Genomic DNA, 26,264 nt, shown 5'->3' with positions numbered 1-26,264 from the left:
TGAGTTTGTTTCTTTAGTAGAACACAAATGAAGATTTTTAACTCAAACCATTGCATCTGTCAGTCATATAATGGCAGTCAATGGGACCCACTACTTTGAGAGTCAAAAAAACAGACAAAACCAAATTAAACCCTGCGCCTTGTGACGATACATTGAGGTCTTAACACGTGAAACAATCAGTCTTACCTGGGGGTAAGCAGATAAACATAACATTTTCATTTTTGGGTGAACTATCCATTTAACGCAGGCGATTCATCTTTGCAGTTTAATGGCATTAAAATATTTAATGCAGGGCCATGGCTTAGTGTTTGATAACAAACTACTTGGTAAAATAATAGGTTTGTGTGAAGATTGTTTTAAGTTCACTTCACACAAAGTCTAGTCTAATAAATGTTAAATTGATAGCTCTCAGTTATACTGTAATGTTGAACGGCTGTAGTTAATAGTTAAATATTAGGGGGAAAAAGTACAATTTTCCTAGAGACATCAGTAAAATTGATATCAGTGATGCTCACCTTCAGTCATTATTTGATAGATATTATGTAAAATATATGGCTTATGTTTTTTAGTTTCTATTTGTAGCCCTGAACCACAAAACCAGTCATAAGGGTCAATTTTTTAAAATTGAGATTTATACAGAATGATATCCTGAAATAATTCAGGAATATCCTGAATAAATAAGCTTTCCATTGATGTATGGTTTGTTATGATAGGACAATATTTGCCCGAGATGCAACTGTTTGCAAATCAGGAATATGAGAGTGCAAAAAATTTAAATATTGAGAAAATCACCTTGAAAGTTGTCCAAATTAAGTTCTTTGCAATTGCATAATATTACTCAAAAAATTAAGTTTTGATATATTTACGGTAGAAACTTTCAGAATATCTTCATGGAAAATGATCTTTACTTAATATCCTAATAATTTTTGGCATAAAAGAACATTTTTGACCCATGTAATGTATTGTTAGCTATTGCTACAAATATACCTGTGCTACTTAAGACTGGTTTTGTGGTCCAGGGTCACATTTAGCTTTAATTTATTTTTGTTTTGGTAATTGTAGTCCAACTTATTTTCAATCACAACGTTTAGATCAACTTGTTAAAGTTTTACATATAAACTTTATATTTGATTTTAGCATTATTAAAACAATTTTAATAGTTTTACTTAACACTACATGAAAAATAAATGTAAATGTTTATCACAAGTGTGATGAGTTCATGCAAACAAAAAAAGTTTAAAGCAAATGAAAGAAAAACTAAATATTACAACATTATGAAATTCATGTTGAACAGTTTCACTCAAATTGTTGTAATGATAATATAAAATGGAAAGAAAAATGTATTAAACTAGAAAAATGTCACATGGATCCCAGTGTGCCTTAGAACATCTCACTTTATTAACAAGCACACTTTTACATTCTGCGCATTAGTAGCATTTTTTTTTCTTCACAGCGCTAGCACGCACACACTGATTTGGCTATTGGATTTGCCTGTGCCGAGTCTCAGGAACTGCATGTTCAGTCGGTGACGTGTTGTGACTGCAGAGGGATCTGTGTGCTGAATCACACCACAGTGAACTATACCATCCCTCACTCACTCATCAGCATACACGCACATCTACTCCCTTACTTTCTCTCTCTGTGTGTGTGTGTGTGTGTGTGTGTGTGTGTGTGTGTGTGTGTGTGTGTGTGTGTGTGTGTGTGTGTGTGATGGCTGGTGCTGGGTTACTGCAGTGAAAGGTTGAGTAACCACTGGACGTATCATCCTACACCCATCCTGCCCTCACAAAAGGACAGATCAATACCTGACTGCACTCAAAAGCGCTGCCATATCTCTTGCTTCCCTTTCCTTTTCTTTCCATTTTCATCCATTTATATATTGTTATCTGTTTAGATCTTTTGCTTCAGTAGACTTGACAGTGTTGTTTACCTATTAGGTTTTACAGACATAAAAATGGCTTCCTCTATTAGTGATTGAATATAAACCTAATAGACAACTCAGATCTCTAGGATCGAGTCAGTTAGTAATATCAAGGGTTCACACAAAACAAGGGGAATCCGCTTTTAGCTATTATGCCGCCCACAGTTGGAATCAGCTTCCAGAAGAGATCAGATGTGCTAATACATTAGCCACATTTAAATGCAGACTCAAAACTCATCTGTTTAGTTGTGCATTTATTGAATGAGCACTGTGCTACGTCCGAACAGATTGCATTATTTTATGTATAATCATTTTACTGTGCTAATTAATTTTAAATCAATTTTTTAAATCATCTTAAATGTTCTTAAATTCTCTGTTTTTATTGTTGTGATTATTATTTAAAATTTTTATGCTATTGTGATTTTTAATTCCTTTTATGTACAGCACTTTGAATTGCCGTTGTGTATGAAATGTGCTATATAAATAAACTTGCCTTGCCTTCTGTGCTGCAAATAACTGATATTTTAGAGATGGAAAAAGTTTGCATGTTTTAATTGAAGGTTTTTTTGATCCTCTTTGAAATAACATGCAGTGATGAATCATGTACAACAACCTCAGCGCCATTTATAATTTATTATTTCAGTTTATTTGTTTTATTTATTATTTATCACTCTGTATTGTGACGTACATCCGAGTGAACCAGATTCAGATCTAAATAACATTTTAATTAAATATGACAATATAAAAAAGATGCATGGATGATTTTTTTGTTACAAGATCAATAACTTGCATTTTATGCATTGAAGGGAAGACACTGCAGGCAAAAACGCTGGTTTGTCATGTATCTGTCAAGTTTGAGAATTTGGGCTTTCTCTTTTTTCATAAAGTGTTTTTTTCAGACTAGTAGAAAGAAAACATCCAGAAGACACTATTAAGTGTTTCTTTTATAGCACTTCATCTATTTGTGTCAATAGATCTCAATTACAATACATATTTTTAAAGGCCATTTAACAATGAGTTTTTCTCTTACACCATAAATCTTCATTTCAGTAGCACTTGCACACACCAACCTTTACATTTTTATTCCTGTCTGTATCCTGAAGGTTTTCACAGAGGGATTTGTTCATATATAATTAGCTTTATTATATACAGCATTTTATTCCCCCAAAATTGCGAAAATATGTTTTCTATCTGTTCTAAGTCATGGAGTGACAAAATGAGAAACCCAAAATTCCCTCTGTAAACACATTTGACTTTAATATGTCAAAAATATTAAACAAGTGATTTGAAACTGACTTTTTTTTACTAGAAATGTGTGCAAATTAGTTAATATTTCATTAAATAATGCTCATTTGCATATTTAAACCTAACATTTTAGAAAACTTGTAATACAAAAAATGTTTGCAATTATCAATGTAGTCAATGAACTGGGTAAGTAAGACGATAACTATTTTTTTTTTTTTACCCTATTCACCTGCAGTGTCTCGCCTTAATAGATAAATAATTTATTAAAGCGATAGTTCCATTAAAAAATAAAAATTCTGTCATAATCACTCACCCTTATGTCGTTTCAAACCTGTAAAGACCTTCGTTCATCTTTGGAACACAAATTAAGATATTTTTGATGATATCTGAGAACTTTCTGACCCTGCATAAACAGCAACACAACTACAATGTTCAAGACCCAGAAAGGTAGTAAGGACACTGATAAAATAGTCCATGTGACATCAGTGGTTCAACCTTAATTTCATGAAATTACATTTCTGTGTCAGTCATTTTTTGGTAAACAATACCTTCAGTATTTAGTAAATATTTGATTTTATGTTGTGTTTAACCCACATAAAGTCTCTGTCATTGAGCTGTATTATTGTGGTTTTGTGTTCCAGTTAATAAGCTCTATGAGCTCCATAGCAGAACACTGTTTGCCTTCGCTGTTGCGGACGTTGTTTGACTGGTACAGAAGACAGAGTGGGACAGAAGACGAGTCGTACGAGTACAGACCTCGCTCCAGCACCAAGTCCAAAGGGTGGGCAGATACGCAAATATACAGTCAAACCAAAATTTATTCAGACACCTTCAACATTTCCCACATTATAGTTTAGAAAATGGTAATAAAATATGACAAGAACTCAGTTGAACGGTGTCAGAACAAATCTTGGTAATCACAAATGAATTACAGTCAAACCTTCACCTTCAACATTTCTCACATTATCACAGTTTATTCGCTATAGTTTAGAAAATGGTAATAAACTATGACAAGAACAAATTCTTCTTGATAATGTCATATAACTTTGATAAAAAGCAGGGCTCTATGCTTACTTTTCTTTTTAGGAGTACTTTAAACATTTAGGAGCACAGTCAAAATTTCAGGAGCGCCTTTTAATCAATCCTGAAAATGTTTTTGACAACTTTATTGAATGTATGTCATCTTTTATTTTTTATTAAATATGTTTAAGCTTTTTAATTTTTTTTTTTTTTTAGTAAAACAACAGAATAAGAACAAGTAGACTAGGTTACCAATCAAATTAAATCAGTATTAATACAATTAATTTGGTGGCACAGAAGAACACAAAAGTGTCTTGTAGGTGTATTTTCATGTTTGATGATGCTCAGAGGTAGCAAGAGTGCAATCAATTTCATACATTTATGTTGAGGTTAATGTTTTCAAAATGTAAAATTATAATTTATAATCAGTGTTGTGCAAGTTACTTCCAAAACGTAATACATTATATATTACTAGTTACTGTCTTTTAATAGTAATTAGTTACATTACAATATTACTGTCTCTAAATTGTAATGCGTTACACTACTTTTAAGTTACTGTTGAGTTACTTTCATCAAATTATCCACAGATTATAAAATGCCAAAAAAAAGTTTAGAGCTGCTCATTATACATGAAGTTTAGGATAGCTAGCATAAAATTATAAAAACATATTTAGGTAGGCCTACCGGTATGTCTATTAATGTTACGTTGTAGTTTAGGTTAAACATGGATAAGCACAAAACTCATTAATACTTTCAGAAATAACACCGATAAATAAAGCAAAGTGTTATAATGTACAATCATTAAACACAATGAATAGCCTATAGGCTATTTTAAATGGTTTTCAGAACAAAACAAGAATGAAGAATACAAGTTGCTAAACAAGCCAAAACGAATGAGGGTAAAAGCGAAACTAAAAACAAACGGCGTTGTTCTCGTGCAGCCTACCTCTCTCATTCTGCATCAATCCAATTAAATGTGTCCATATTCGTGATGTATTTGAATGCTAAACTATTATGTAAACCAGGATTTGTACTTAACGCGCTTATAAAACATCCTCCTCACATGAGCAAATATGTGTTTGGCTCGAGCGCAGGCTGACGGCACGGATACTATGCAGTACGCACTATTTCATTTTACCAGTGACTGTATTTTATTCTTATAATTAACAGACTGCAACTTTTGCAACGCTGTGTGTGCGTGAGGCGCCGGGGCAATCGAATAGCGGAATAACTCCGTCATTTTTGGTCATGCAGATCATTTAAAACTGCAGTGTGTTTACTTTTATTTCTGTCATCTCGGTTTCCTTTCCGTGAACTTTCGTAGAGCGCCACTCCACACAAAAGTGAACCAAACTCAGCAGCATATGTCACTCAGTCTTTTCGTTTTGAAAATCAGATATATTTCGCGTATTCATCCATTTTATATGCGGACTATGATTTAATAAAAACAGATTTTGTCATTTTTAGCTTAATTTTTGTTGCTTATGCACTCGTCCGTCATTTTTTCTCTTCTCCGACTCCGCAGCTCTCATCTTTAGTGTTACGTGGCACCAGTCTAGATGTTTCTAGGAGTTACTCGTGCTGTTTCTCCATAACGGGAGTGCGTCCATCTCATAAATGTAGAATTCGTCTCTGCAGTCATCTCAACCATCGAATTCCAGCAACAGGAAGACAAAATATTTTACTTGTGGACTTTTTTTAATTCACAAATTAATTTTGAGTTAAAATATGTTGATGTAACTTGCGTTACTGAGATTGTAACGAGTAATATTATTACCCAAATTGTATTAGTAATGCGTTATATTACTGCGTTACAGCAAAAAGTAATAAACTACTGTAACGTATTACTTTTGTAATGCGTTACTCCCAACACTGTTTATAATATACAATTTTGAATACAGAAATATTAAATGATTTAAATAACTGAAAAGATGCTTTAAAAATGAAACTAAATCTGCCAGTATGTGGCGGCAAGTCACTGATTTAATTACTGAATCATTCATTCATTTGATTCGTTCGAATGGCTGATTTATTCAGGAATAAAGCAAGTGACTGTCTTTATGAATGGGAAATTTAATCATTGACTCACTAGATTGTTAAAAAATGCACATTCATTTATAAACAAAACACTGCTATGTTTGAATGGAGATGCGCAGCGGCTCAGTTTTGACCGTTTTTGACGAAAAAAACAAAATCAGGCAATAGTGTTATAGTCAGACAATGTAAGTCACTTAATATTAATTTCTTGTTTATTTAACTGTTGTAATAAATCAATATCTCATTTACACACTCCCTTAAAATCATTAAAAGCTGTGACTCATCTTAGTTCATCGCGATCTCACAAAGTTATAATCAGTTATAATCAATGAAAGTCTCTGCACTGCACAATAAATACCTTATTTACACTCGCTCTACACTTTGTTTTATGAAAGGATTTGTGAGATATGTCCGTGATACATTACTCTACATTGCAAAATCACATAGAAACAATTGAAGCTCCCCTCATCCCCAAAATTTTGGATATATTATGTCCATTTTTTATTAAAAAAAAAAAAATACAAAATTATATCTAGTGTCTGAATAATTTTGCTTTGATTGTTCATCTTACACAAATACACATTATCGTATATTTCTCTTCACTTTATCTTTTCTTTAGCAACAGATGCATTTGATGCATTTCTATCTTGTGACTATTCATTAGGAGTAAATATATATTCTAATTTGCTCTTTTGATCTCTGTAGAGATGAACAGCACCGGGATAAAGACTACCTACTGGAGCGAAGGGACTTAGCCATAGACTTCATGTTTTGTTTAGTTTCTGTGGAAGTTTTGAAACAGGTGAGGTTTGTGTGTTTCATTGCTTAGGTGTGGTGTCTCTGAAGTCAGAGATAGGTGTGTTGTGGCATTAACATGCATAGACTTGCTAACGGTATATCAGGGATCCTGAAGTAAAACAGTGACCCTAACATCATAGCTGGTGTTGATGAAATGTTTTCCTGTAGATTCCCCTTCATCCCGTGCCAGACGCCTTAGTACAAGAAGTCCTTAACCTGGCATTCAAGCACTTTAAACACAAAGAGGGGTGAGTCTGCGTACGCAAACACACACTTTTCTATGCAAATTCTAGAAATGTGACCTGATGTGATTTCTGAAGCTGCCTATAATTAAATCGAATCATGTGCATTACATCATTTTGTATGTGTGCACACTTTTGTTTGGGGAAGGTCACCAAGGTTGCATTAATTTAATCAAACTATAATGTTTTAATATTTTTTAAAAATAATATATCCATTATTCCAGTGTGTCACTTATTCCATAGTCACATGATCCTTCAGAAATCACTCTAATATAATGTTTTGCTCCTTGAGAAACATTTATAATCATCACATCATGCCATTTTTGTGGAAACTAGGATACATTTTTTTCAGAATCCTTAAATAACTAGAAAGTGCAATGGAATAGCATTTATTTGAAATGGGAATCTTTTGTAACTTTTTAATTAGAGCTATCACCTAGATTATTTTAATAATCGAGTAATCGGTCAAAGATTCTGATGATTAATTGAGTAATTGGATAATTATAGTAATTATATAAGCGAACAATGGCCTTTAAAATTAAATTAAATTAAAAATACACTACCAGTCAAAAGTTTTTGAACAGTAAGATTTTTAATGTTTTTTAAAGAAGTATTTTCTGCTTACCAAGCCTGTTTTTATTTGATCCAAAGTACAGCAAAAAAATATATATTTTTACTATTTAAAAATACTATTTTCTATTTAAATATATTTTAAAATGTAAATGTAACATTTTCTAATAAATCGTTCTAATATGCTGATTTGCTGTTCAAGAAACTATTATTATTATTATCAACAGTTGAGTAGGTTTTTGTTCAGGATTCTTTGATGAATAGAAATTTACCATTCAAAAGCTTGGAGTCAGTAACATTTGTTGGAGAAATTAAACGCTTTTACTTGATGCTTTAAATTGATTAAAAGTGATGATAAAGACATTTAGAATGTTACAAAGGATTTCTGTTTCAGATAAATGCTGTTCTTTTGAACTTTCTATTCATCAAATAAACCAAAAACAAATTCTACTCAGCTGTTTTTAACATAATAACAATAATAATTTTTAAGCAGCAAATCAGAATATTAAAATGATTTCTGAAGGATCACGTGACACTAAAGACTGGAGTAATGATGCTAAAAATTCAGCTTTGAAACACAGGAATAAATTACATTTTATAATATATTCAACTAGAAAACAGATATTTAAAATAGTAAAAATATTTCAAAATTGTACTGCTTTTGCTGCATTTTGGATCAAATAAATGCATGCTTGGTGAGCAGAAGATACTTTATAAACAATAAAAATATTACTGTCCAAAAACATTTGACTGGTTGTGTATATAATAGCAACGAGACAATAATAATTAGTTAAAATAAAGTATCTAAAGCAAGTAATTATATGGTTTTATTAAACAAAACTAATAAATACATTATGTATGTATGTATTTATTATAAACAAATTAACAGGAGTATTTAAATATAATTTGTCTAATTAATAGAAATATGAACCAAGATTGTCTTGATTCTGTATAGAATGGCTTGTGTTACTGATTGTTGTCACATTGTTTTTTCCACAGGTACTCAGGCCCCAACACTGGTAATGTGCACATCATCGCTGACCTCTACGCTGAGGTCACTGGAGTCCTCGCCCAATCCAAGTGAGTCCAAATCCATCCCAAAACCACAATGAGCTTACAGTGTACCTTTTGTGGTCACATTTTAAACATTCACTTGACAGTGTTAAAAATGATGCACACTCACGAAATGTCAGTCACATTCAGTCATGTTTTATTTTTTGTAAACTGCAAAGCCATGTAAAGCAGAAGGATGAAGTTGATGGGCCCTCAAACCCCCTCAATAACTCGCCTTGAGCTAAATCCAGATGATTTGTACAGTCTTTGGACGCTTTTAATGTTACTGTAATTCTCTGCTCTTCACACATGCTAAGACTCCCTCACAGCTACATGAAACTGTCTGTTGAAGCTATAATGTAATTTAGCCCTGTGCTGTAACAGTCAGGGCCTGAAATTGATTTACCACAGTGCTCAGCCTCCCCTTCAGTTCATGATTTCCTGTGCGGAGCCACTTTGCCCTGAGGACAGCGTTTGAAGAGGCCGTTTTACATAATATGATAAAGGCATGATGCTTTGTGGTCCTTGCTTGTTTGGGTCAGATGGCTTGCATTGATTTAACAAGCTTTTGCATTACTTAAGGAAGATTAAAAATTGTAAATATTGCCCACAGACAGTAACAATCCAGTCTTTATTTAGCCTGTTACGTGACGGGTTTAGTTTCATCAGCTGTTGTGTGAATTGACTAGACACCTAATTTGAATTAATGTTAATTAATCTCTATTTATTCGTGTGTTTGTATGCAGGTTCCAGGCAGTGCGTAAGAAGTTCATCACAGAGCTGAAGGAACTGAGACTGAAGGAGCAAAGTCCTCATGTGGTGCAGAGCATCATCAGCCTCATCATGGGCATGAAGTTCTTCAGAGTCAAAATGTACCCCGTTGAGGACTTTGAGGCTTCGTTCCAGTTCATGCAGGTCGAGACACATGCAAACTCAGACATGTACTCTATGTTCTTGTGGCTTTGTAATAAGGGTTGTTTTTACGTGATTTGAAATGTTGTCTTCAAAGGGTTAGCTCAATAACCCTAAAATGAAAATTCTGTCATCATTTACTCACCTGCATGCTGTTCCAAATCTGTATGACTTTCATTTATCTTCATTATACAAATTACAAATCACTTTAAAAAGTTCATAAAGACTTTGTAAAAGAAATCCATAAGAATTGGGCAGTTTAATCGAAGTCTTCTGATAAGACATTTAAAGGATTAGTTCAATCCAGCTGAAAAGAAATTAAGGTTTTTTTTAAGGAAAACTTTGCAGGATTTTTCTTTGTGTAGTGGACTTCAATGGGGATCAACGGGTTGAAGGTCCAAATTGAGTTGTTTCAATGCAGCTTCAAAGGCTCTTCACAATCCCAGTTGAGGAATAAGGGTCTTATCTAGTGAAACGATCATTCATTTTTTTTTTTTTTTTTTTTGAATTTGGAGGAGAAAATGAGATGGAGTTTTTCGCTCTTTCCTACCTTAAGATGAGCTTTTGTGGTTAAAAAGTATATACATTTTTATTTTATTTTTAGAAAATAGCCAATCTTTTAACTAGATAAGACCCTTATTTTTCAGATGGGATCATGTAGAGCCCTTCGAAACTGCTATTTGGACCTTCAACCCACTGATCCTAATTGAGGTCTACTATATGGAGAAACATCCTGTAATGTTTTCCTCAAAAATAGTAATTCCTTAATACATTTTCAGAAAATTTTAATTCAGGTGTGAACTAATCCTTTAAGCTTCAAGCTTTTATTTGCATAAAAATACTGATCAACACATACAAACTGCATATGGTAGGTAGAAGCTCAAACATGCACGACTTTCAATGAAGGGTAAAAAATTTCTCAAATTTTATTTAAAATATTTTCATTTGTGTTTTGAAGATGAATAAAAGTCGTATGGGTTTATAACAACAAGAAGGTCAGTAATTGATGACAATCAAAATTTTGGGTGAAGTAATGCTTTCTTTTTGGACACTAAAGATGTGTTGCTGTTACATGGTACATCTGATGAATAGAGTATAAAAATATATATAAATATATATATTTATATTTTTATCTATTAATTTGGATAAATCAACTGTTATCCAGTATAAAATGTGGATTGACCTTCTTAACAATTAAACACTTAAAATCTCACAATAGTGACAGATTTCACATAATCTCTTGAATAGATATTCAGTTCATTTTTATATACTATCTTTAATGACCAAAAACATGATGTTTAACAATTTTTTTGCTAACAGGCTTGCATAAATTCTAAATTGCATACAAAATGAACAAAAAACTGAATGATTTGTATAAAAATTAAGTTAAGCAACTTTTTTAAATGACCATTTGTTAAAAAAAAACATATATACTCTACGTATTGTCTTCCACAGTCCCTGTTTTGTTCTATTTTTGTGGAAGTGCCACATCATCACTGTCAATACATTTTAATTTTCGTCTACTCTATTGTCGTTCAGACAGTACTTCCTTTGTTATATTTGCGAGCTCTCTGTAGTCATGCCTCATAAAGTCTCTTGAGTAACAGTCTCAATGTGTTGGCCCAACCTTTGCCAACAGGACTGTGTGGAGCAATTCCTTTACATTAGCCATTTACAGGCAGTGAAATCCCGCACTCAATATGTTCTGCACTTAACAAGCGCCGTAATCCAGAGATTTTTATTGAGCCAAAAGCTGCAAAGCAATGCTGTGTTTTACTGTGGACCTCATATTTCTCCAACCACCAGTGGTGCATCCTTTTCAGTTACTAAAAGTGTATTTATGAGTTTCCCTCAGATGTTTAGAAGATTTGCATTCATTAATTAAATGCTTTGTTTCTCTGTGTGTTGTGTCTCTGTTGGCGAAGCAGGAATGTGCTCAGTATTTCCTGGAGGTGAAGGACAAAGATATCAAACATGCACTGGCTGGCCTGTTTGTTGAGATCCTCATCCCTGTAGCTGCTGTAAGTACCGCAAAGCTCTGCATTTGTTTAAATGAAATAATGTACTCATGCCTGTGCAAAAAGCATTCCTAAGAGCCAGATTTCACATGCATACTGCAGAAATGTAATGCACTCTGGCTAAATTGCCACATTGCTACATCAGCTCTGATTTAAGTTAGTGTAATTTCACAACATGGCAACACAGAACATTACACAACCTTTCAATAATTCAAATCAGAATATGTGTGATCCATAAGCACTCCGCTCCAGTCCCATTCCAGTTTTTTCAATTTGCACCCAGTAACTAATTTTTAATGTCTCAGATATTAAAAACAATACTTTAAGCAGTTCTCACTCTATTTAAGAGTGACGATATGCACCTCGTCTTTAGGCAAAATCACGCAACAATTTCAAATATAGAGTGGCTCTTTGAAACAGTGTGTTTGTTTCCAGATCATTTGACAGGCTCTGTGACTCTTCTGCAGAGTTCATGATGGTACATGTCTTGTCAAGTGGTTTGAGGTGGAGCTTGTGGAATGAGTTGCTACAGAAACACAATTAAAATGTATTTCGTTTTGGATTGACAAGATCAATAGCTCCGAGTGATTTGTGTCCTGTTGTGCTCCGAGCGGGTGTAGCTCAGCGTGAGGACTTATGTGTTTGTGCTTGTGTGTTTTTTCGGAAGGCGGTGAAGAATGAAGTGAATGTGCCCTGCCTGAAGAACTTTGTGGAGATGCTCTACCAGACGACCTTTGACCTCAGCTCAAGAAAGAAGCACTCACTGGTACAGTGCTTTTGCTGCCTTGAAACATACTTTCCCACAATCCTCTGTAGCCTAGATCATTCTGCCACCCAGAAGGCTTTCATTCTTCTGTGGAACACAAAAAGTCAAGCTGATTCTGTTTGTCTTTTTTCATGCAGTTGAAGCTTTAAAAAGCACCATAAAGCTATTATAAAAGTGGGCTGTGAGAGTCAATCCAATGTAAAACTTGTCATTTTTCTTGTTTATTTCAAAGTTTTCTGTCTTTCCCTTTTCCCTAGGCATTGTATCCCTTGGTCACATGTCTGCTGTGTGTTAGTCAAAAGCAGTTCTTCCTCAATAACTGGCACATCTTCCTTCAGAACTGCCTTTCCCACCTAAAGGTAATGTTTTCTAAAAGTGGGATGAGAACAGTGTTTACTTTCACAGAGAAAATGCAATTTAAATGTAGCTATACAAATTACTTCAATAGTTATAAATATTGATCGACCGATATTGATCTTTAGGAACCGATACCGATTATTTGCATGTTTATGTGCCCGATAACCGATATGCAAAACCGATATTTATTTACTGTTAGTAAATAAGTCCTTCCTTCACTTTGATTTTTCCTCCTTTCAGTCATCTTAAAAAAAAGTGTTGAAAATTTGCAGTCTTTCATGTTAAATTTAATCTTCATATTACAACAATAAAAACGTTTCATTTATAAAAAGCATCAACTGCAACACTAACAAGCAAAATAAATGTAGAATGTCTAATGTTTCCAAATAGAGAAAATAAAGAACCAGAGTCATATCAACTTCATTTTAAACTACAGTTTTAGTAGGTTTTTAAGCTGTTTAATATAGAGTGAAGAATAATTCACTGGATAATGTTAATTCACTGAATAATATTCTCTGGAATATTGGAATATAACAAACAAAACATTGTGTTTTATTGCATTTCTCAACTGTTATGTTGTATCAGAATTACTAATGTTTTTGTCCTTCTAGATTCTGACAAAACACTGTTTACTATACATTTACACAGAACTAAACTGTGATCACTTGCAGAGATGATAAAAAGTTAATTTCCATAAAGTTGTATTAATTTAGATGTGTATTAGCAAAATAATGGTTATATAAATCTTGTTAAAAAAAAAAAAGTCACTGCAGTGGCTGTTCTGGAGCATTTCAAGCTTCAACCTGGTGAGGAAACAGCTATATGAATGCGACTTCACAAGACTATTGATGAGCATACGGACAACAGAGAGACAATTAAATTCAGTGCTTTCATTTTCAACATGCGTTCAATCATGGCCGTATTATATAATTCATGCAAATTTACGTCTTTATTGGGGCAGGGCTTGAAGGATTATCTTGTGAGTTCGTCTCTATTTCTTAGAGCCAAGCTGCATAAACTAGCTTCATATCAGGCATTTCTGTAACACATCTAACATGTGCATTAATGGCTGTTATGTTAAATAAAGTTTATTAATTACAGATAAGCAAATGCTTTACCAATGCACACCTTTGTTGTTGTTTTGTCTCCCCTCAGACATGCAGCAATAGCAATCCTGTCTGCAATTCTCAAAACATCTTTATCTGTGAATCCGATATTACGAAACTGATATCCGATTAAAATGCTTAAATATCGGGAAAAATATCGGTATATCGGTAAATTAAAAATCGGTCGATCTCTAGTTATAAATCCTGCATTTTAATCAAATGTTGTTTGGGCACTGCAAAGACCAAACAGAATAAAGTGTGCTGTTGATACAAACAGATTCTGAAGCCTGGAGGCAGGTTTGGTGATTCATTATGAAAATTTACTCTGTAAGTGGGTTGGTTCACTTACATAATTTCAGAGAAAGGTGTGGTGTTACAGACAACTTCTGTAAGCTGCCTCTTGCTTATACTGTTTAGTTAATTATATATGTGTCATCCACTCTTTCTCAATCACGAATGTGTGTGTTTGTGCTTGTCCACGTTCTTTTTTTATTGTCGCTGGTTCAGCTACCAGGATGTGATCATTTTTTGGTTTCCTTCCAATCTGTGCAGCTGTGAATCTTGAGGATCGATACACGATGCTTTGATTTGGTGGTGGTGATTTTATGAATGAGAAATCAAACTCTTGTGTAACTCCCTGCAGTACAGGTTAAATTCTTTACTTGCACTCCGTTAATCTAGATCAGGACTGGATCAGAATTGAACTGTCGTGTGAATCTTACTCCAAATCCACTTTAGACTGGTTCTTATACTTAAAGTCATGTGAACGATTCAGGATCAGAAGTAATGATTTCCTCAGTGGTCTGGTCTAATGTCTTTAGCCATTGAGCCTAGGTTTATGGGATTTGTAGTCTCAGTGCATAATTCCTCTCCTGATTGATCCATGGACTCCCTTTGCAGTTCTGCTTGTCTGTCTGCTTCCCTGTCTGTAGTTTTAGTTGGAGTGGATGCCATATTTCAATTGAATCATTTTTAATAGTGCTGTCAAAATTAGTGTGATTAATTTTACTAGTTCAACCGGTATTGTTTCATATTAAAGTGAATGAAACTACAACGTGTGTCAGATCCACGTCACATTCAGCAGCGGCAGCTCTTAAAGTAATAAATTAAGCGAAATAACCTAATAACCCAGCTGCTGTGATGTCTGTTAATCGAAGAACAAAAAAAGAGGAAATCAATAACTTTTGTAGCTTTAAGGATTCATCTATAATTAATTTAGAATTTAGTGTTTGATATCTATTCAATTTATGTGTATTTCCTACTGGGTGAAGGTCACAGGTAAATAATAGGTTTATGTGATTGTTTACTTAAATTAAAAGTTTTTTTTTTTTAAGTCTAATAACTGTTTAAATTGATAGCTCTCAATTAAACTGTAATGCTGAATGGCTATAGTCAATGGTTAAATATCAGGAAAAAAAAATTCTGAGAAACATCAGTAATATTGGTATCAATGATACTCACCTTCAGTCATAAAAAAATTAACAAGTATCATCAATATACTGTCTTTATGTTGTTTCTACATTATTTTGAAAATTGCATGTTAAATTATTGCAATATATAAGTATATTTAAAAACTTGATGTTAGGTGGAATTAATTTAGCATTAGTTGTTAGGGATGTAACCGATATTTTGACCGATATATACAGTATATGTCAGGTGTAAAAATAAAAATTAATGTCAAAATTAAGAATAACAAGGGCTCTGACAAAACCTTTCTTTAAATACTTTAAAACAGCGAATCGGTTTAGAAAATGACTAATATCGATCATAAAAAGGCTTAATATCAGCGCTGATAATTGACGATATTTTAAACCCATATATGTTTGGTGTAAAAATAAAAATTAGTGTCAAAATTAAGAATAACAAGGACTCTGACAAAAAATTCCTTTAAATGCTTTTAAATTATTTAATTTTTAAAAATTACCAATACCGATAGCCATAAAAAATGCTTAATATCGGTGCTGAAAATTGTCGATATGTTAAATCGAGATATGTCTGGTGTAAAAATGAAAATTGATGACAAAGTTAAGAATAACAAGGACTTTTTTTACATGCTTTTAAATAATTTTATCAGCAAATCGGTTTTGAAAATTACCGATAACCATAAAAATGCTTAATATCGGCTCTGATTATTGGTCAACCCCTAATAAGAAATTTAAGTATATTTTAAAAACTTGTTTCTTGTCGTCTTGAGACCATGATAACATCGAGACAGTTATGCCTTCGTAATATCACAATATTGATAATATCCCTACTAGTGGTTATATATGGTGTCTACTCTGACTATATTCTTCACAATCCCTCTTGCTAATAATCATCCATGTACACGCACTAACCCTGCCTCCCATTTTGTTTTATTTCAATCCTGCTGTTTGTCTTCTCACCCATCAGAAACTCTTCATCAGCACATCACCTATTTATAAATTTAATAAATAAAATAAATTATAAAAATAAAATAAACTTTAATATAAACTTCCTAGAAGCTTTTGTCTAATTGGCAGTTTTCATTCCCTAAAGCAAGTATAGATAAATGTTGGAATACTTGTGTTGATTCTGTAGGGAATCTGACTCTGAAGTATTAAATCCCATGCACCCTGCACTTTGTTTTGCATGTCGTTGTAGCACAAAGCTTTGTTTTGTTCTTAAGTTTGTCTCTTGTTCTTTTTCTAACCTGCATGTCTTCCCCATCACCATCACCCCTTGTTCTTTGTCATCTTTTTTTGTTCCCCCTGCACGTTTATTGGCTCCAGATGCCGTCAAACAACAGCATCCGTAAGCAGATTGAAACCCTGCAGGTGAGTCACCATGGTTTCCCACAAGGGAGCTAACCCTGCTTCTCAGAGGTCATGTGATCGACCTGTGTTCCAAATGAGCTTCCTGAGACTTCTAGCTCTTTCTCCTCTCCATAGAGGAAAACAATGCTAAATAGCTGCCTTACTGTCCTGCTGTCTTCAAGAATTCTCGCAGGAAAACCACCCAGTTCAACAAAAATAAAATGTGCTTAATAAAAGTGTTTTGTATTACTGTAAATTTCTAAAAAATAAAAAGTAGGTGAAAAATAAAATACATTTTTTTTGTGTTAAATATTGAAGTGATTGACTAGGGATTTTATTTTATCCTCCAAGGTGACCAAGTTTAACTCTTAACCTCAATTTTAACATTGCAAGCAGATTTGAAGCAAAATTTGACAGCAATTACAATGCATTTATGAAAAATTATGGCAAAGTTTAATATTTTGACCTTCAGGTTGAATGTCCACGATGCTGCAGATCACAGTCTTCCTCTGTGGAAGTTTAAACGGTTTGCAAATGTACAATTTATAGTGGTTTGTTTTGATTGTACAACTATTTGAAATGTACTGCAGACTCATTAGGCCACAAAGGAAGAACATATTGCTGATAATTCTTTGAAAAAGTGCTGTCCTTGTTGATGCAAGACTCTAGGGGTTCCTCACTGTACTTACTGTATGTAGTTAATGTTCACTGCAATCCATGCAATCGTATCGCCCCCTATGGTAAGTGTTGGTCATTACAACCTGCTTAATGCACTTTACTGCAGTCTGATTAGCTGTGTGTGTGAGAGAGAGACAATTGCTTAGTCATTGGCTCGATTTGGACGAGCTGTGATGTGTTAATCACAGATTCATTTGCAGAGTTTTTATGAATCCCTCTTTCATCATCCATTGCTTCTGCTGAGCAGCTGATTTATGAATCATCTCTGTGCATCAATGCAGTTAAAGCTGAAATTACAGCTCTTATTGGCTTGTAAATGAAGTCCAGTGCGTCATATTCCTCATTAGCTCATCACAAGCAGCTGAACTATTGATCACCCGTTATAATACAGATGAAGCAGCAGCTTTTTATGAATGAATGTAGGATACTTTTTTGGGCTGGGTTAATTCATGAATTGCTGTCTTTGTAAGACCTTGCAGCCATTTTAAAGCAATGTTTGTGTTTTTTTTACTGACACTTTAACTTTCTGGTCTCATATTTATTGCACATTATTAAGTGTATTGTACCCTATAAAAAATTTAAATCTACTTTTTGGAAATAAATGCCTTATTTCTTGGGCTCATTTCATGAGATTTTTTTTTTTTTTTTTTGTCTTTCTTTTTAGAACAAAGATCCCAAAATGTCTCGTGTAGCACTGGAGTCTCTGTACCGGCTGCTCTGGGTTTACATCATCAGGATCAAGTGTGAGAGCAACACAACCACACAGAGGTAGGACACGCAATCCTACACAATCATATAGATTTACAAAAATATCTTGAATTTATGCCAGTTGTGCACACACTAAGAATACATTGACTTGATACTAATGCTGACCATAAACATACCATTATATGGGAAGATAAACCTGTCACAGATACTCTACTAATCAAAAGATGTTTTTTAAAGAAGTCAAAAACTGTAAAAAAATTTTTTAAAATAGCTGTTTTCTATTTGAATATATTTTAAAATGTAATTTATTTCTGTGATTTCAAAGCTGAATTTATAGCATTACTAGAGACACATGATCCTTCAGAAATCGTTCTAATATTCTGATTTGTCGCTCGAACATTTATTATTATGTTGACAACAGCGGAGTATAATTTTTTTCAGGTTTCTTTGATGAATAGAAAGTTTAGAAGAACAGCATTTATCTGAAATAGAAATCTTTTGATCAATGTAAAGCATCCTTGTTAAATAAAAGTATTAATTTCTATAATTTCTTTCCCAAACAATAAAAAAATGATACTGACTCCAAGCTTTTGAATGGAATAGTGTATAATGTTACAAAAGCTTTTTATTTCAGACAAATGCTGGTCTTTGGAGCTTTCTATTCATCAAAGAATCCTGGAAAAAATATACTCAACTTTTTTTTAAAATATTGATAATAATAATAAATGTTTCTTGAACATCAAATCAGCATATTAGTATGATCTCTGAAGGATCATGTGACACTGAAGACTGGAGTAATGATGCTGAAAATGTAGCTTCGGTCACAGGAATAAATTACATTTTCAAATATATTTAAATCGAATTATTTTAAATGATAAAAATATTTCAAACTTTTACTGTTTTTGCTGTATTTTGGATCAAATAAATGCAGGCTTGGTGTTTGGTAAAAAAAAAAAAACATGAAAAATCTTACTGTTCAAACACTTTTGACTGGCAGTGTACAAATATATACAAACTCTCAAATTCTTGTAGACAATTCTTGTTTATATATATAACATCTCACATTATTTCTTTTCCCTCACAGTCGTCTCCTCAGTATTGTAACAGCACTTTTCCCAAAGGGCTCTCGCAGCGTGGTGCCCAGGGACACACCCCTCAACATCTTCGTTAAGATCATTCAGTTTATCGCTCAGGTAAAAAAATAAAAAGACACATTTTTTAAAAAGTAATATTTTAGAACAGCTCAGGTTTTGTCCCACTCTCAAGCCATAGCTATCCACTTTATCATCTACCCGCTAATATTTTATAATAACGGTAAAATGATTAAAAGGAACATTTGGGAAGGTGGTTTTGGATTATCGCATTGGTTTTCATTGGTATGTGGCACATTTTTCCCTCTTTAAAGGAACGGCTGGACTTTGCCATGAAAGAGATCATCTATGACCTGCTGTGTGTGGGCAAGTCCCACAAGACTTTCACCATCAACCCAGAGGTGTGTAAAGACATTCACATAATATACCAGCCATTAAAAAAATGTAAAAGAAAATTAGAAGCTAATTATCTCCCTTATCTGTCTCTCTCTCAGAGGATGAATATTGGTCTTCGGGCCTTCCTGGTGATAGCCGACAGCTTACAACAGAAGGACGGCGAGCCACCCATGCCCACTACAGGCGTCATCTTACCCTCAGGCAACACACTGCGGGTCAAAAAGATCTTCCTTAACACCACCCTCACAGACGAGGAAGCTAAGGTCATCGGTACGGACCCTTATAGTTCTTACACAGTTCTCCAAAAAGGAGATATTCCTGAGTAAAGCCTGTTGATTTTAAATAAAATTGTGAATCGTGTCCGCTTTGAGCTTTCCACATAAATAAAGCTGCAAAGTCCCTTCTTTGTGTTTTTAAGTAAGAACGTTTCCTCATATGTGACCCTGGACCACAACACCAGTCTTGTATACAAATAAATTGTATGGGTCAAACTGATTGATTTTTATTTTATGCCAAAAATCATTAGGATATTAAGATCACGTTCTATGAAGATATTTTGTAAATTTGCTACTGTAAATATATCAAAATGTAATTTTTGATTAGCAATTTACATAGCTAAGAACTTCATTTAGACAACTTTTTCTCAATATTTAGATTTTTTTTTGCACCCTCAGATTACAATTTTTTAAATGGTTGTGTTTTGTTTTTTTTTCTTCCCTTATTTATTTATTTATTTATTATTGTTATTTTATTATTATTCATTTTTCCCTCCTTCTCTCTTCCTTGTTGCTTCCTTTTGCTTTATTATTATTATTATTATTATTATTATTATTATTATTATTATTATTTTTCCTTTTCTTCTATGCTCCTTTTTGCTTTACAATCAATTTAGCTACTGGATTATTTTATTAGTTTAATTATATCAATTATTTGAATATTTTTTTTTTCTGTCTCTCTGCCACTTCTTCCCTCTTTCTTTAATAAACATGTAGATGTAAATTAGATGTTATTGTTTGTGCTCTTGAAAAAAAAATTGTTGTATCTCAGCCAAATATCAAACAAACCATACTTCAATGGAAAGCTTATTTATTCAGCTTTTAGATGATGAATAAATCTCAATTTCTTATGACTGGTTTTGTGGTCCAGTGTCACATATAGTTAATTTTGACTTTGTATTTTAAATAGTATGTTTTGCTTTTCCAATGAAACACATTGCATGCCAATTCGTTCAGATAGTGGTGTATTTATCTGGCTTCATTGTTTAGAGACTGAGTAAAATGCCTCTGTTTGTAGTTTATTTTTCATTTTTTTCTATCTGTTTGTGTTTTTTCCGTGTAGGTATGTCTCTGTATTACCCTCAGGTTAGAAAGGCCCTGGACAGCATCCTCAGACACCTGGATAAAGAGGTTGGACGATCGATGAGCATGACCAACGTTCAGATGTCCAACAAAGAGCCGGAGGACATGATCACGTGAGTTTCGTGAGATTTTATTTGCATAAATATGATTTTAAGAGTCTTGAACTTTTGTTTATTTGGCTTTCATCATGTTTTATCATATGTTTGTGTTCTGCTGTAGTGGCGAGCGTAAACCGAAGATTGATCTGTTCCGGACATGTGTAGCTGCCATTCCCAGACTAATCCCAGACGGCATGAGCAGACAGGATCTCATCGAGCTACTGGCCAAGTAATGACCTGTGACCCTCACGTCAACCCTCATTCATCACCACAAGAAAACTGCAGGCATTCCCCAATTCACTAGTTCTGTTGCTGCTAAAGAGCAATTACATTTATGCCCACAAACCATTCACTTCAGCTGAGAATTTCTTGATTTGATTCTCATTCACAAGCTATCAATTTGATTCAATATTTATTGCATGGTTATTTCATTTCAGTATTACATAATTTCTTGAAATTCTTGAAAAAGTGAACCCTAAGCATCCTGAAGTTTTTTTGAATGGTGCATTATTCAGGATACTCTGGGTTCACTTTTTCAAAATGTTTTGTCTTTATAGTTTATATAAAGCTAATTGCCTAAAACAAAACAGTTTAAAATGTGTAGGGATGCACTGAATGTTCAGCAACTGAAATTATAAGTGAAAAGGCAGAATAAATTATACCGAACAATGACGTGACGCAATCAAATAGAGGTATGCACTAATGCAGCAAACATGTGGGCAGTGTGGAAGCATTTAAAACCGTCAGAGAAAGATGCAAAAATCATTACAAGCACCGACAGCACGAGACTGTTTAGTATCACATCGCATGTCTTCCATGAGAAGGTTGTTGCTGGCCTTTAACCATTAGTAAAAAAAACAACAACAGAACCTTATGTTGTCTAAAACACGCACAAATTGTATTTATTCTGACAGGTCTGCACGAGCTCCTTAGCCAGGGTGAGAATTATGAATGCGAATCATTCATAAATCTGCTGCTGTCAGCAAAAAGTAATATTGAGGTCTTCTTGTGGGTTTCCGCCAAAATAAATGTCAACATTCATAAATGTTAGTATTGTAATTTTACTGTTGTTCTGTAAAATAAAATAAAGTAAGACAAAAATAATGATGACAATCATTACAACAGCTCTATTAATACATTTATTATAACATTCTCCTTTGCTCAGCAAGGCTGCATTTATTTGTACATTAAAAACACATGCCTGATTCAAGAAGGTTCTTAAAAATGGCCTAAGAATATTATTTTTGTTACTTATTAATTTGAAGTTAAATTGTGGTTTGTTGGTAGAATGTCTACTAGAATGTTAAAAATGTTCACTGTTAAATATTTTGAAATAGTTGTTTTGTAATTTATTTTTTCTTTGAAAAGCAAGACAAAACTGTAAAAAGCAAATATTGGCTATTTCATTTATGCAATGGTGAAAAACCGTGTTTGGTAATTGGCCTTCAGCCCAGTGTGTAATTTTATTCGGCTTCTGCAAAATTTTAATTTTGGTGCATTCCTAGAAATTAGGAATTTCAACACAGAGAAACTTAAAGGTCTTCTCATACTAAGTGTTTATTTACTCTAGGCTTATGAGTCAAACTGAAAATTCACAATTATTCAGGAAAGTACCCATAGACTAATGACATGCTAATTTCCAAATATTCATGTCTTCCTGTTCAGCAACCACAATATGAGTCAGACTTCCTGTGAAGTCGTAATGGCATGTAGTCAGAAGTCAAATGTCATCATTACCCGTTTGACCTCTCTGCAGTTCTGGTGACGCATGATGCGGTTATGAAGATGATGATGATGATGTGTAGCGTTTATTTATTGCACTTTGTAAACAATGACTCTTTGTTTCTCCCATCCGTCCAGATTGACCATCCATATGGATGAGGAGCTGCGTGGTCTGGCGTTCACCACTCTGCAGGCTCTGATGGTGGACTTCCCGGACTGGAGAGAGGACGTGTTGTCTGGTTTTGTGTATTTCATTGTGAGGGAGGTAACAGACGTTCACCCCACACTACTGGATAACGCTGTCAAGATGCTGCTGCAGCTCATCATACAGTGGAGACAGGCGGTACAGAGCAGCAACCGCAGTCATGATTCACAGGTGCAACATTTAACAAAGTTTTAAGATATAATATAATATACTGTTCAGAAGTTTGGGGTCAGTATTTTATTTTATTTTTTTTAATTAATACTATTTTAAAAGTTCAAGTAACAACTTTTATATTGTTGCAAAAAACAGTTGCTTTTCTTAAATTAAGAAAGTTTTCTTTAATCAATAAAGATTAAAGAATATAAAAAAAAACCTGAAAAAATATATTGAGATTTCCATAAAAATATTACGCAGTGCAACTGTTTTCAACATTGATAATATGGAAATCTTGCTTTAGCCACAAATTTAGCATGTTAGAACGATTTCTGAATGATCATGTGGCATGGAGTGAAGATGCTGAAAATTTAGTTTTGCCATCACAAAAATTTAATTTTAAAATACACTACCAGTCAAAAGTTTTTGAACAGTAAGATTTGTAATGTTTTTAAAGGATTTTCTTCTGCTCACCAAGCCTGCATTTATTTGATCCAAAGAGTGGCAAAAGCAGTAATATTGTAAAATATTTTTACTATTTAAAATAGCTGTTTTCTATTTGAAAATATTTTTAGAAGTAATTTATTCCTGTGATCAAATCTGAATTTTCAGCATCATTACTCCAGTCTTAAGTGTCACATGATCCTTCAGAAATCATTCTAATTTGATGACTTGCTGTTCAAAAAAACATTTTTTATTATTATTATCAATATTATTATTATCAAGAATTGGATAGTTTGCATATATTTGTGCACTACCAGTCAAACAATTTTAATATTTTTAATGTGCATTTAAAATAACTAAATATTATTATTAATATTATCAATATTTAAAATAGGTGAGTATTTTTTTTTTTCAGGATTCTTTGATGAATAGAAAGGTCCAAAGATCAGCATTTATCTGAAGCTTTTGTAACATTATCAAATGTCAGTATAATTTTTTTGGGGGAAATAAATTCTAGAAATTAATACTTATTTAGCAAGGATGCTTTAAAATGATCAGAAGTGATGATAAAGACATTTGTAATGTTACAAAGATTTCTATTTCAGATAAATGCTGTTCTAATCAGCTAACATTTAACATAATATTAATAATAATAAATTCATTTTGAGCAGCAATTGAGAATATTAGAATGATTTCTGAAGGAGCATGTGACTGGAGTAATGATGCTAAAAATTCAACTTTGAAATCAGGGGAATAAATTAAATTTTAAAATATATTCAAATAGAAAACAGTTATTTTAAATAGTAAAAATATTTCAATTTTTTTTTATATTTAAATCAAATAAATGCAGGACTGGTGGTGTATATTTAAATAGAATAGTTATTAAAAAAAATTTAATTGTAATAGTATTTCACAATATTCCTGTTTTTACTCCATATTAAAAAAGTCTTACCAACCCCAGACCTTTGAACAGCAGTGTATGTGTATGAGTTTTTTTTTTTTTTTTTTTTTGTAGTTTATTATACATTTTCTGCTTGTTGTTTAACATGTTTTATTTTTTATTTATTTTTTAGAGCCCATCTCTCCATCTGGAGCGATCTCCTATCTGGACGGTTCTGCATGTGGTGGAGGGTCTGGCTCTGGTCGTGCTGTGCAGCTGTCGACCAGCAACACGCAGACTCGCTGTCAATGTCCTCAAAGAAGTCCGATCACTGCACACGGCCCTCGGCATCGCTAAGGTGACCATCTGCTCTAAATGACTTCCTGTTGTTCACCTACATGAGATGACATTTTTGTTTGCGCTTCATATTCATTGCTTTGTCTTGTTTGTCTCTCTCAGGGAGACGAGGAGTTGGCTATAGACGTGATGGACAGATTAAGTGCTTCAGTACTTGAGAGCTTTATTCACCTTACTGGGGCTGATCAGGTGAGGGATTGCAGAAGAGCAGAACAGATGAAATCTGCCCAAAACCAAAAAATATTGAAATGAATCTATAACAGGGTTATCTTTTTTTTCCCCACCTTTTCTCTGTAGACAAATCTGCTGTATTGTCCCAGTGGAATAGATCTTCAGACTCTAGCAGAGTGGAGCTCGTCTCCCATCAGCCATCAGTTTGATGTGGTTAGCCCCTCCCACATCTGGGTGTTTGCTCATGTGACGCAAGGTCAGGACCCTTGGGTCATCAGTCTGTCAAGTTACCTGCGGCAAGAACACCTGCCCAAGCACTGCCCCACTGCGCTGAGCTATGCTTGGCTCTTCGCCTCCACACGCCTTCAGCTGCTCTCGCCACAAGTCGACATCAAGTATGTTTCTACATTCAGATCTATCTCTAGTAGGTATGGAAGCCCGTTTCCACCACTGAATACAAAATAAAAAAGGTTATCTCGCGTCTGAGAATCTCGCATTCTGACTTTTTTTCTCAGAATCGCTTGATACAAACTTGCAAATCTGACTTTTTTTTCTAAGAATTGTCAGATATAAACTCGCAATTGCGAGTTATAAAGTCAGAATTGTATGATATAAACCAGGGGTTTTCAAAGTCTAAGACAGTGGGCCTCCCTTTTGACACAACTTACCCATTGGCGCCCCCCCCCCCCCAACACATATATAAACACAGAAAAATTTCAGACTGTTAACTCACAGATTATTCGATTATTCACAAATAACAATAAAAACTTCATTTTGAGAGACTATTCTGAGAGGCGATATTAAGTGAATCTGAACCATAACAATAAAATCTGAACTTTAACAAGAAAGGTTTTCAGACTTTATTAACCAAAAATGATACAGAAGTTTGTCGTGTCTGTTTGTAGGGCTGCACAGTTCAGACAAATGTTGTTTTTAATCAATATAATTCTGATTATTTTTATTACTAAACATTAAATTACTAAACATTAAAACTAAACAGTATTTACTGTTAATGATTATTTATTTGACAGACAACTGCAGCATGACCTGTTAACATGCAGGATGCCTAACTATATTAGTTATTCCAAAATAAATTATGATTAAAAATCTTTGACAAAAAAATAAAAAATAAAATCATATGCATTCATTGAGGGAGTGCAAAAAAAACCAAAAACTCATCTACA

At 33.5% G+C, this 26,264-nt stretch overlaps 1 protein-coding gene across 5 annotated transcripts in view; it reads left to right on the top strand.

Moving 5' to 3' along the window:
• Window positions 1-26,264, top strand: part of fryl (furry homolog, like) — a 132,161-nt gene that overhangs the window by 53,819 nt on the left and 52,078 nt on the right. For 3 of the 5 annotated variants that reach the window (XM_073816671.1, XM_073816670.1, XM_073816669.1), the window contains exons 5-23: window positions 3,808-3,947; window positions 6,929-7,025; window positions 7,190-7,269; window positions 8,833-8,913; window positions 9,633-9,801; window positions 11,727-11,819; window positions 12,484-12,582; window positions 12,840-12,941; window positions 16,796-16,840; window positions 18,162-18,265; window positions 19,290-19,398; window positions 19,611-19,697; window positions 19,791-19,962; window positions 21,031-21,163; window positions 21,270-21,377; window positions 23,009-23,246; window positions 24,746-24,910; window positions 25,012-25,098; window positions 25,207-25,475. In XM_073816671.1, coding sequence (XP_073672772.1) covers window positions 3,808-3,947; window positions 6,929-7,025; window positions 7,190-7,269; window positions 8,833-8,913; window positions 9,633-9,801; window positions 11,727-11,819; window positions 12,484-12,582; window positions 12,840-12,941; window positions 16,796-16,840; window positions 18,162-18,265; window positions 19,290-19,398; window positions 19,611-19,697; window positions 19,791-19,962; window positions 21,031-21,163; window positions 21,270-21,377; window positions 23,009-23,246; window positions 24,746-24,910; window positions 25,012-25,098; window positions 25,207-25,475 — 2,378 coding nt within the window. The remainder of the gene's footprint in view (window positions 1-3,807; window positions 3,948-6,928; window positions 7,026-7,189; window positions 7,270-8,832; window positions 8,914-9,632; window positions 9,802-11,726; window positions 11,820-12,483; window positions 12,583-12,839; window positions 12,942-16,795; window positions 16,841-18,161; window positions 18,266-19,289; window positions 19,399-19,610; window positions 19,698-19,790; window positions 19,963-21,030; window positions 21,164-21,269; window positions 21,378-23,008; window positions 23,247-24,745; window positions 24,911-25,011; window positions 25,099-25,206; window positions 25,476-26,264) is intronic. The other 2 variants (XM_073816672.1, XM_073816673.1) reach the window with 1 other exon arrangement.

Source organism: Garra rufa, chromosome 13 (genome assembly GCF_049309525.1).
Source record: "Garra rufa chromosome 13, GarRuf1.0, whole genome shotgun sequence".
Classification (NCBI taxonomy): Eukaryota; Metazoa; Chordata; class Actinopteri; order Cypriniformes; family Cyprinidae; genus Garra; species Garra rufa.
This window is presented reverse-complemented; position numbering and strand designations above follow the sequence as displayed.